This window comes from Oratosquilla oratoria, chromosome 23 (genome assembly GCF_046742065.1).
Source record: "Oratosquilla oratoria isolate Oo_2021 chromosome 23, ASM4674206v1, whole genome shotgun sequence".
In the NCBI taxonomy this organism is placed as follows: Eukaryota; Metazoa; Arthropoda; class Malacostraca; order Stomatopoda; family Squillidae; genus Oratosquilla; species Oratosquilla oratoria.
The window spans coordinates 59,834,239-59,847,198 of NC_134799.1; the positions used below are offsets into that span (position 1 = coordinate 59,834,239).

General features: G+C 38.5%; 1 protein-coding gene across 4 annotated transcripts in view; it reads right to left on the reverse strand.

Moving 5' to 3' along the window:
• LOC143038134 (sialin-like) overlaps positions 1-12,960 on the reverse strand; it is a 138,379-nt gene that overhangs the window by 54,439 nt on the left and 70,980 nt on the right. The window contains exon 1 of one of the 4 annotated variants that reach the window (XM_076207140.1): positions 9,451-9,869. The exons of the other annotated variants lie outside the window; for them this stretch is intronic. Within the exon in view, the coding sequence (XP_076063255.1) occupies positions 9,451-9,469 (19 nt within the window). The 5' untranslated portion in view covers positions 9,470-9,869. Of the gene's footprint in view, positions 1-9,450; positions 9,870-12,960 lie in introns of those variants that run through there. 4 annotated transcript variants of the gene reach the window in all.

The following is a 12,960-nucleotide window of genomic DNA, read 5'->3' on the forward strand; positions in this document are numbered from 1 at the left end:
GAGAACGCTACTCCTGAGCGCTTGTCATGCTGGTTAGGACGAGGTAAGTAAATCTGGCATTTTGCGGTGACTTATGTCACTGGCGTAAAACCCAGGCGGCCATAAAACAATCAGAGTACAAATGAGAAGAAGAAAAAGTGTTACTTAAAGGTACTAGTTTCCAGCAATCACATAACCACAGATCAAATATTGCCTAAGGCAAAAGTGACAGCTTCAGTCACAGCCAAGTGCCTCGGATAATTCCTCATTAAGAATAACCAATAATTATTTTACGTAACACACTCGTTCTAACAACTCCATAAATTATGTATAGTCATATTCCTTCCTGTGGCGATGCTAAGTCCGAGATATTTAAGAAAGAATCTATTTATGTTTATGATTTTTAAATTCCGTGACAGTTTATGAGTTCTATATGGAATTAGTAAACATAAATTCTGGATGGTCCACTTCCCCGGTATTTTTCCATTTCTACAAACTTTCATTTAAAGTATCGTTTTATTAAAAAGGTTTTAATGGTTAGAATATTTATCTTTCAATGTCGTAAACGACTTAAAACAAACCTAAATTAAGCTTACCCTTACGTAATGGTGTTGTCATATGGATATATTCATATTTCAAATAACGTTCCGTAAATTTAAAAGAACTACTGTTATGACGTCATGTCGGCGCGCTCAAAGTGATATTTGTCTCGAGTTCCAGTACAGTACTTGCATTAATTTTCTCAAAACAAGGCAACGTTCGACTTTTATATCTACTGTGATGAAGACTTACATTCACTTTGCACACCCAATGTACCCTTCATTAAAAAAAAAAACATTCAAATTGTTTTTACCAACTTATGAACAGAAGCTCAACTCTACGCTAAAACGAACTCTCACTTAGCCTCTATATCGAAGCGAGAGAATGTGTTCAGTTATCTGAATAAACAAAACTGGTTTACGTGCATGTGTGTATTTTGAAGTCGAATAATGTCGGTGTACGTTTCACCGACATTATGGAAACAGTTACGTGGAAGGATACTACCATAATTAGTATCAAATAGCACCGCAATCATGGAGTGCATTATAGGTGGGGATTGGAGTTTCCTGTCATTGGAGCGCGTGCAGACATCGCGTAAATTAGTTTCCTCTTGTGTGGAGAGAATTCGTGACCCAATGAAATTGTCCACCACTATATTAAGCGTACTTTACATTCATATCTATTTCACTCAACACAAACTTATTTTATGCATCTCCTTCATCTACGAAATAATTTTCTCTAGTAAAAACCGAATGCAAACTTCTACTAATACTAGAACTGTTCACATCACCATTAGCTTACAGACCACACAGGGTCGAAACACTGCATGTTCCCGATCATTCTTCGTTTGTTTTCCCTTACCCTCATTTGTCCTCTAGTTGTTCAACATTTGACGCCATCTTTTTCATTTTCAGTTGCTGCCGCAGTTAACCGCATCTGGCTCGGTGGAAGCTGATCCCTCTGCTCCCACCATCTCTCCTCTCATCGCATGCCTTGGTGGTCTGACTAATACTGACCCACTTTGCCAGTCTTGGAAGACACTGCCTTATAATATATTGTATCTCCATCAACTGTCACTGCTGTAGTTAAAAAAAAAAAAAAAAAAAAAAAAATCCCGACACAGCATATTTGTGTCAACGGCCGCATCCAGGAGGTCACTGTGCGCAGGCGTCCATGGAGCAAAAGGACGACGGACCTTCCAAGAGAACGTGGTCCGGATACGAACTCGCCGAAGTGCAGTGCGTCCTTGGGTAATTTGGACAACTCCCATTTGACTCTGATGGCCGAGCCGGCGTAAGAGCCGATGGGCAGGAATGGCGAAGTTATCCACCTTTACCAGGACGTACTTCGCTATATAGAGATCTTGCCGTCTTATGTCCATATGTATATGTGAATATATGTATGCAGTGTGTATAAATATGTGTATGTGTGAATATATATATATATATATATATATTATATATATATGTATATGCATCTATGTACAAGATATATATATATATATATATATATATATATATATATATATATACTGTGTGTGTGTGTGTGTGTGTGTGTGTGTGTGTGAACATACGTATTCACCGAAAGGTCTGCTTCGCAATTGCAATTTGTCGCAAAAGCACATTCAATTGTTAAATCAGCGATAACATTTGCACGATTTTTGGCAGCATCATTGATAGACCAAAATTCATCAGTTCCACCACAAGCACTAAAGAATAACCACTATCACAACTTCCGAATCAATGCATTAAAACAGAAATACTTATAAATATTCACCAGTGTAAATTCAGGATCAACTTAATCGTATTTGACAGACTTAACGTGTAAAATACAAGAGTGGAGTCGGCAGGCAGTTGATGTGTATCATTTAAATATATGACAACTGAAATTTTTGTTTGGCTCATTTCTTTTCAGTAAGTTGCCAAGTCACTTATTCTTCACATTTTCTTTGACTAATATGTAACATGCTTGGCGTGCCTTTCTTGCTCAGAGATTATGTTCACCGGTGAGTCACCTCATTAATGTATAGAGAATGTATATATATAATTTTAAATTGTCACAATATTATTTAAAAGTTTTCGTACCCTCTTCGTACCCTTACTATGAATACTCACACGTGATTCTACTACTACAAGTATCAATACGATCACGAAAACTGGTACGTAAGTGCGCGTGATCAGCCATTTAAAATGGAAGGAAGACATCATAAATATTGAAAACAAGAACCAGGTATATTACTGCTATCACAAATGACAGTAATAACAATGACAACACTAACGTGTGCATGCCAAGGGCAATTCTTGTAATACCAGAATTGCATGTCACAGTGGATCAATAAAAAGCAGAAATCACAAGTGAGCCCATTATCACAGTTTTACAGATAAGGGAGGGGAGGATATACCAGTGTAAAGAAAGCTGTTGAAATTACGACGAGAGGGGAAAAAAGACAGAGAATACGAGTGGGACAGACAACCGGGTCGACAAATGACAAGAAGAGGAAGATAGAAAATAAAGTAGATAATAGGAACCAACACCGACATCACAAGTCCATCTCATTGGAATTTCCAAGAAAGCAACGGCGACAGTCAAAATGCTGTGCCCAGGCACGCAACAGTCACGGCAATGACAACGGATGCTGCTACAAATTTCCCACGAATTTTTCATTCCTGTGGAATACCAGAATTACGTGAAAACGTCACGTATGCTTCTGCATGATGGGTATGAATTCGACATGCACGCTTTGCCCCTCATAATTGTTGTAGCTCCACTGCTGTGAATATGCAAAACTCAGTTGAAGGAAAATTAAAAACAATTGCCAACATGACGTCATCATTGTCGCAAACATATTTGGCACATAACGGTACCCACTCTCTCTCTCACATACACACACACACACACACACACACACATATATATATATATATATATATATATATATATGTGTGTGTGTGTGTGTGTGTGTGTGTGTGAGAGAGAGAGAGAGAGAGAGAGAGAGAGAGAGAGAGATTCACCATGGTCTTCTGGATCACGTGTTGGAATCATTATCGACAGCTATTTCCCTCCCGGAATAGAGCTCAGAGCTCATATATGACCGATTTATGGGTAATGCTGTGACCTTACACGCGCACACACACCCAACTCCACCCACGAGAGTTGGAGTAACAACCCGCAGCGGTAGCAATACTGAAATTATTTCAGCTCTGGGCGGGATTCGAACCCGGACCGCCGTATTGGCTGCCGGGAACTGTGCCACTGCGCCATCGAGTGAGTGTGTGTGTGTGTGTGTACGTGTGTGTGTACGTGTGTGTGTGTGTGTGTGTGTGTGTGTGTGTGTGTGTGTGTGTGTGTGTAGGTGTGTGTGAAGCAGTCTTTTTACAAGACATGTGAATGAGTATATTTTCCTCTTTATCAACATTAGGTTCTTTTTTCAGTAAGATTCGAATGCACGTCACGCGAAACTTCCCATGAATGATCCATCTAAACCCTTAAATGCTCCACACTACAATCATTCTATCCTGGCTAATGGCTAATTTGTTCATCCAAGTGTATAAAAACCATCTGGATGAACCAGCCAAGGAATTTCATAACCTTGGGAGCCTTCTAGAGCGATTTTTTTTTTCTTTATTTCCACCTGTTTTACGATTAACTTTACTTCGTACAATTCAAAGCCAACTGAACTAAACTGATGCGACTTAATTTCATAACTGATTGTGTGCCACTAAAAGACCTTACATCACTATGTCCTGGAAACATGAATAACATTTATGTTCCTGCTGCCATTTTTTAATAGAATAATAATATTAATACGTAGTAGTAACAATAGTAGTAATGTTTTTGAAAAACTACGGCGCGTTCGAGTTAACAGCAAAAAAGTAGGAATGTACTTGTTTTAAATAATGATAACACGCAAAAGCATCACACGAGACAAATGAACACGAGAAAATATGTACATTCCACACATTTTTAAGTCACTTGTTAAAAAAATGTGCTAGTGCACTATTAAGAGAGAAAAAATGAAAATGAGTACGTTAAAAACGGACAATAAAAAATTAAATGAAAAATGTGGTAAATACCATTCCCTCTTGCTCATAACACCATTAAAACTGCATTTCACGACTTAAGCTGTGCGCAAAATGACCCTCAAAATAATATTCCCTCCACCAACTTGTCTCATTTCTACCCTCATTTGTAAACATAAAGGTCCTCTTCACACTAAAGAGGAACAGTCTGAGATCATTCCAGACTTTCGCACAAAACTTCTCCAGAGGAATATCTTTCTGTGCTATACATACAAATGTAAACTCAATCCGAACAATAGTATCAAAATAATAAATCATATTCACAGCAGAAAGAGATGTTTCTGAAGAAGCTTAGTGCGAAACTGTACGAATAATCTTGGACGTAGATTCGTGTCTTTTTCATCCACTTCCTTCGTATATAACTTCATCATGACATTCACTTTCAATGTTCCAGTCGGCCTTTCATCTATGGTACATAAAAACTACACAATCATACCATTCGTTGTTATTACAGTAACGCTATTTATTTTTGCGGGAAGTAGTTAATATCATAACTGCTGCGTATGTTTAAATGTTCAACAACAAGTGTATTTGCATAGATCCTGACATGGCATGGATCAAGCTTCTGTACACTTTGCCCATCATAATCGTCATCTTGTAAAGTTATTCACTCAGAATTTCAACCCGTGTGAGGCACTGGCATGCGGAGAGCCATTGATGCCATGCTTGGTAAATGCATTGAGAGTAATGATACCAGCATGGCAGTGATACCGGATGGGATACCTACAGCCAACGCTGCACTGACGTCATCAATCTCAGCCCGTCAGTTCTGTTGCCACAACCAGATCACCGGCCCTTTTCCCCCAGTCTAAACGTTAAAAAATTAACCCTCTTCTGAACAGAACCCCTGAAATAAGGATTATCTAGTTGACCAAGGACGAGCTTAAAGAAAACAACGAAGACTTCTACAGCATTTTGGTCTCGCTGAGAGTAAGCAGTTTTAACGAGATAAACATCCAATCGACTCCACAGTGACTGTGTGCAGTCTGTCTAGGCATACAGTGGATTGCACTTAGGACTTCCTCTCCCTCCCAACCTCCTCCAGACCACTTGCTATTCATGGGCCAAGGCAAATTCCTATCGACATGACAGTACTTGTTGCCACGGAACAATAATCTCATTACTAATGTTAATATCAATAAATGATTAATAACAGTGAGAAAGTATAACAACAAATACAATTAAAATTTAAACAATTAAAAAACAACAACAACAGTAACAGCGGTAGTAGTTTCAACAACAATAATAATAATAACAGCGTAGTGTGGTGGAAAAACAATTAAAACCGTCGACTTGGGCGACTTTGAATATTGCTTGGCCCGGGACGTGACGTCATCATCTCCAAACACGAGCAAAGATCCAAACTTCGTCAGATTACAGAACAGATATAGAATAAAAAAAAAAAAAAGAAGGCACGATGGTAATAATACTCATTATGATGATAATGATGTTAGTTGGTATGATGACATCACAACTCCCATGGTACGCACCCACAAAACACGCGATATGGTGTGCACAACGACAAGCTGGTCTTTTCATCAAAACAAGACTACAATACTGTATTATTATTTTCGCGGTAGTTAGTCTCAAGAATAGTTAAGAAATTCAGTTTTCAGTCTTGATGACGCAACGAGGCTAGACACAAACAGAAACTTAAAACCACGTAAAAAATCTATATATATATATATATATATATATATATATATATATATATATATATGTATATATATATATATATATATATATATATATATACCAAGCCTCATTGCTTCCTCATGGATTTTTTAGTTATTTTTATTCATTTGTTTATTTATTTTATCTTATTTTTATCAAGTAAACGTCCATACCCAGCTTACAACAGACGCGCATAGTGATCCTGCAGGACGGGGTATCTCAATCCCCGTTAGTCTTCTCCAAAGCCCATCAACACCCTCACTTATATAATTATATTTAGCGGCTGCTCCCTTCCTCCTACGAACAGGTGCCATAAAAATGCGCACCGAGAGATATAGGGAAGGGGCCGAATACCGTTGCCAGCAGTCGCAGGATCGCGGGTTTCCAAACGAAACCCGATGCAAAAGACTGCGGTTTGGGCGTTACACTACACCAAATTTGGCGAGCATTAGAAGACAACAACAACAGGGAACATCTCGCGACCAGTAGAAAATAGCCTACACACTCTTCCCTCGCACATCCGTCAAACCAACTTTCAACCCCTTGACAACAGCGACGTTGTAATCTGCCGCTATTTACTCTGCCCAACACATGATCTGCCTAACACTGGCAATCTCGCTATTGCAGAGGGATTCAAGGACAATTTGAAGATTTTCTCGTTTAACCTAACCACAAAAATATTCTTAAACTTCTTATATATATATATATATATATATATATATATATATATATATATATATATATGTATATACATATATATATATGTATATATATATATATATATATATATATATATATATATATATATATATATATATATATATATGAACTAATTTCACTGAAAAAAATTGAGAATACAACCCCCGTCCAAAAATTAGACTTTTATCTTATAGCAAGTCCTTGCAACTGTTGTGTGAATGCAGTGCGAGAGTATGGTTTTGCGGTTGGGACATCAGCACGGGGTAAAGGTCACCCTGTAGAAGAGAGTGGATGGGCGTCGGCCGAGGGGACAATGTCGAATGAACGAGGGGAGAGAACATGAGAAAAATGCAGTGGAATAAATATAGAGAATAATTAGCAAAGGTAGGATTAGATAGGTGTCATTACTGAGAGAGAGAATATCTATAAGTGACTTCGTCATCGGGTCCTGTGACGATGAAGAGAAGAACGAAGAAAAGCGCTAAGGTAAGTGAACTGCGCACGCCCATGGACAACAACAAACCGAAGAGAATACCGACGCTGTCCTTCAGTGCCTTTACATGCTGCTCTTTCAATTATTAATCAGAATCCGAGACAGGTCCAACACAGAATTAAATGCACTACAGGAAAACAAAGTTTGTCTGTAAAGTTCGTATAAATATTACATGCAGTGTGTATGTGTGTGTGTACACACGCACAGTATATAAACGTCCCGAGACGATAGCGTTACGTCAGCTCTACAAGCCGTGTGTTGTACACAACTCCCCTGAGGAAACAATAAAAACGTTGGCAATATCAACATTGTTTTCACTACATTTTTCTCAAATATATATTTCTTATAAAATTATAACTTAGGAGACACATTTAAAATTGAGTACGGGGCTAGGAAAATGCATAATATTTTGCGTACAGTTCGTTGGCGAGGCAGTGTCCTAGCTAGCTAGGGATAGACGAGTAAATTTTGCAGAACAATATTTTGGCTACACGGCTGCGCAATTCGCGGGGTTTTATATGGTGGGCATCCTAATTTGATTTGTGACATAACAGAATTATCCACATACATCTTTCATTGTTTTTTTTTATTTAATAATACCAATTAAATAATGTGTCTGTGTGAAAAGATACTGCATAAATGCTACAATAACAGGATATACTTTTCAGATAAGGATCATGTTCTGTCGTTCGCTGTAACACTGATGCAATGGATTCGTTATTCATGTAGAACTGCTTTACAACTAATTTGTCCAACACAGACGCTCATATTTTGGAACTAGGCTGTGCAGTAACCAAAGCAATCATCGAATGAAGAGCAGAAACATAATATTTCGTACTGCATTTGATATAAGGACTAGAAACGACATGCACATTATAATGAAATGCTCTCATGGCAAGATTTTAAGATACCAAAAGAGACGACAAAACTGAAGTTCCATAAAGTGAAGACTTATGGAATTCAATTAAATAAATAATATTTCAGCGGGTGAGGTAGATCGTTAAAATCTAAAACTTTCTCAAACCTGGCTCCAAGGAGAATTAAACAGTTTAACGTTAGCTAAAATAAAGCTAGAGCAATCACTAAAGGGTCAAAATGCATCAACTGCACGAAATGAATTAAATAGCCTGGCGGGAACCATAATAGAATAGAACCACCTGAAAAAGCTACGTCACTTTCCTATAGACAGGAACTCACAACCGATTAAAATGTGACATTAGCCAAAAAACAAACGGTGGTATTCTTAAACAAAATATTTCCTTATATAAATCTTATATAAATCCTTGGAAGAAATATTTCATATAAGGAAAACAAACAGAATACCACCGTAAGATTCTTACAGTGACATTCTTAATAAAAATATTTATAGAAATCTTTCCCTTACTTCTAAGGATTTATATAAGGAAATACTTTTTTAAGAATACCACCGTAAGACCTTTAGATAACGATGTGTCTGTGCTCAGTCTCCTGGGTCCACTGCAAGACCACCAGCCTATTCCCAAGAGGATGGTACAACATTCGTACTACATCACTGGTTTTCTCCTGCTTAAGGTTGATATGATGCAAAGTGTATGGAAAGTGTCCAGAGTGCTGGAATGGCTATGGCTGTGCATGAAGTCTGAAACCAGTTGAGGTGAGAATAATGCTAGTAAGGACAATGTTACAATGTTATATTGTTCCCTCGCTGGGGTGCTCTCTTGAATTTGATTTGTGTACCTGTTGGCTTTCGTCTGGGTGTTGGGTATGGTATGTGTTTGTTGGCTTAGTGTTTTGGGTGTCTGTTGTCATTTTTTGGGTGTTTGTTACCTTTTGGTACTGGATGTTTGGTAGGTATCGTTTTGGGCATTTTGAGTATCTGCTTACTTGTTCGGTATGTTTACCAACTTTTTTAAAACCCGATGTTATGGTTTTCAAAATATGTTGGCATGATTAGTCACTGCAATATTCCAGCTATGTAAAACACTAAAATAATACGAAAAAATCTACCTTTGGCAACTGCAGGCATCGTGGACCTAGGCGTCGACGCGGGAAATTGGCAGAAAACAATCAAGCGTGGCCTGACCGACTGATGGTAGCAAGTTTGCAAGTCGTGTTTCGCATACACGTGGTGGGGGGGTGGGGGGAAGGAGAATTAGCTGCCTTGTCGCTCACCCAAGAAGCCTCTATTAAAATCTCAAAGATTCCATAATCGTATATCCCTGGCTAATTCGAAAGTGGGTTCGCAATTCTTGCAAACTGCTCGGAAAACAAATTCCACTCGAAAAGAAGATAGCTGCGTCGTATTCCCCTCTCTGTACGGTCTGGCAACCGAGCCAGCAATACTGAGCTTGTGTCTGTACGTCGTGTTGCTCGATCCTGTTCGTTTGGAGATGCCGGTCCGACTCCCACGCGAACGTCCTTCTCGCACGGCGCTCTGTACAAGACTGGACCTCTATGGACAGCGGGTTGGTACTTGTAAGATTTTGAGTCGGTTTCCAATCGAGTCACGGTATTTCATCAGACCTCGCGCGCGGTCTCTGCCCTCTGGTATTTCCGTCACTAAACTATCTTTTGCCAAGCTTTTCATTTTCTTTCTTCGTTTCCTTAACATCTCTGTTTCTTCTCCCGTCTTTCTCCTCTTCTTTCTCATATTTGATTTACCTTTTGTCCAACCCAATACCATATTATCTTCTTTCTCATCTATATTCCCTTTCGTCGCGATTTCTTCCTGTTACTTTCTCCCTAACTGTTCTATTTCCTCTCTGTTTCCCTTTGATTCTTAGTAATTTAGTGTAACAAATAACTAGTGATTGTTTTTCCTTGTGAGCCGCACCGAAGAGGAAGAATTTAATTTTCAACGTTTCCTTTTTCCTTGGGAACTGTCCTCTCATCCTTGTGACTTCATTAATCACGAAACAATTATTGTTACCATCACTATTTCTATTATCATTATTATTATTATTATCATTATCATTGTTACTAATATTATTACTATTATTACTATTATTATTATTATTATTATTGTTGTTGTTATCATTACATACATATACCAAGGCTTTTTCCCCCTTACAAGGGAGGTAGCCAAAAAGGGGAAGGCATAAAAACACTCCCACCCATTTCATCCCTAAATACACTCCACACCCCTCCCACCCTTCCTCTCATCTGAGCACCTCCTGGATGACGGGTCATCCCTGCACCCTGCCCACCGCCCTGGGTCAGAAGCAGTGTCGCAAGACACAGTACATCCACAGCAAGGCCGCTTCATTTAATCGGCGACCCCCCCTCTCCGTCCCCCTTTGCATATAAGGCGAGGACGGGGAGAAATCCCTTCGGGCTGCGTCAAAATTTACTCACACATACTACCCCACCCCCCACCCCCCCGCCCATTCCTCCTCATGCAGTCACAACATCATCCATATACAACCATTCTCCACTCACCTCTGTCTTCCGTCCTCTCCCTTCCTTCCTCAACAGACATTCCCCTCTTCCCCAAAGCCCCCTTCACCCCATCCATCCACCTCATCCTAGGACGTCCCCTCATGTTCACTCCCTCCACATCTGCCTTCCATACCTCTTTTACTAGTCTTTCTTCACTCATTCTTTCCATGTGTCCAAACCATCCTAATATTCTTTCATCAACCCTATCTCCCAAATCCTTTTTCACCCCTGTTCTCCTCCTCACCTCCTCATTTCTCACTCTATCCAGCCTAGTAACCCCCACCATACTTCTCAGACACCTCATCTCAAACACATTCAAACTCCTTCTCTCTTCTTCTCTTATGTTCCACGTTTCTGCCCCATACAGTGCTGTTGGCACAATCACTCCTTCATACAGTCTCCTCTTCGCATCCATTCCCAAATGTCTATTCCTCATTACACTCTTTAAACCACCAAGGCATTTACTCGCTTCTCTCAATCTACATTCTACCTCCACCTTCACTCCACCTTTTCCTGCTACACTTGCACCCAAGTATCTAAAACTATCCACTTCCTCCAGTCGCTCTCCCTTAATGTTCACTTCCAGTCTACTGCCACTTTCACCCCTTGTACATCTCATCACCTTACTTTTACCCACATTAATGTTATCATTATTATTATTATTATTATTATTATTATTATTATTATTATTATCATTATTATTACTATCATCATTGTTATTATAATTACTATTATTATTATCATCATTATTATCATCATCATCATCATTATCATTATCATTATTATTATTATTATTATTATTATTATTATTATTATTATTATTATTATTATTATTATTATTATTATTATTATTATTATTATTATTATTATTATTATTATTATTATTATTATTATTATTATTATTATTATTATTATCATTATTATTATTATTATGATTACCGACTGAAAACGAATAGTACGTGATAACTGGAGTTCTTATACATAATTTTAACTGTTTTTATAGCTACTCCGTAGTCCCTACGATCCAGTCACGCATTACAACAAATAATTTGTCCCAAGGAAAACAATAGCTGTACCATAAATGATTTTGCATGCAGAATCCAAAAATTATGTCAATTTTTTCCATCACCCAACCCACAATTTTTATGTTCCACAGTATATCACGTTACGTGTTACGTGGGATAAATTCCAATCAAGCGGTTAGCAACAGTGATTTTGGCAACACTGCGTGAGATTGTTATACGTTTGGCAGTAATGTGTTTGAAGTGTTGTTGTAGTCCGCATTTGTGTGGCAATAAGTTTGTGATACTGTACAGTAGCGTACCCGCCATTCACCGTTACAATCCCAAGAAAATGTATAAACCAGACAACTTTTGCTTCATTTGCGGTGTATTGACATTCAAGTCACAAAGACGGTGTTTCACGCCATTGGTTAAAAAGTGTTATGAGCATTATTTTGAGTGCAAAGTGAGGGACCAAGATGAAAGCTGGGCCCCTCATGTGTGCTGTGTAACATGTGTCAGGATTCTCACTGCATGGGCGAAAGGTTTGCGCCATAAGATTTTGCCATCCCTATGGTTTGAAGAGAACCAAAAGATCATATTTCAGATTGCTACTTCTGCATTACAAATATAAATGGTATAACACCAAGCATATTGTAAAATATCCTAATTTATCATATGCTATGAGACCAGTTTACATAGGTTTTGACCATATTTTACTCTATATATTTTTTTTGCGTTTGATGCACTCATAATTTTTTCTCTTACGTCCGGCATGCACGTGAGTATGTGGTGTGAGGAAGTTCAGCCTGCACGACTGGCAGTGGCCTGAGCCTTACAAAGTAAAGGACATGTACACGCTAGCTTGCCACGTTCACTAATTTGCCGTGTGAAATTCGCGTCTATTTTTCAGTGAAGAGATATTTGAAGATATTAGCCATGCCTAAGCTATCCAAACAAAAGGCACACTTGCAGAAGATAAGAACGTCTACATTAGCAACTCAAGAGGAAAAAGAAAGAACCCCAGCATCAACTTTGTTATCACCACCTCCGCCGCCACCACTAGTACTCCCTCCAG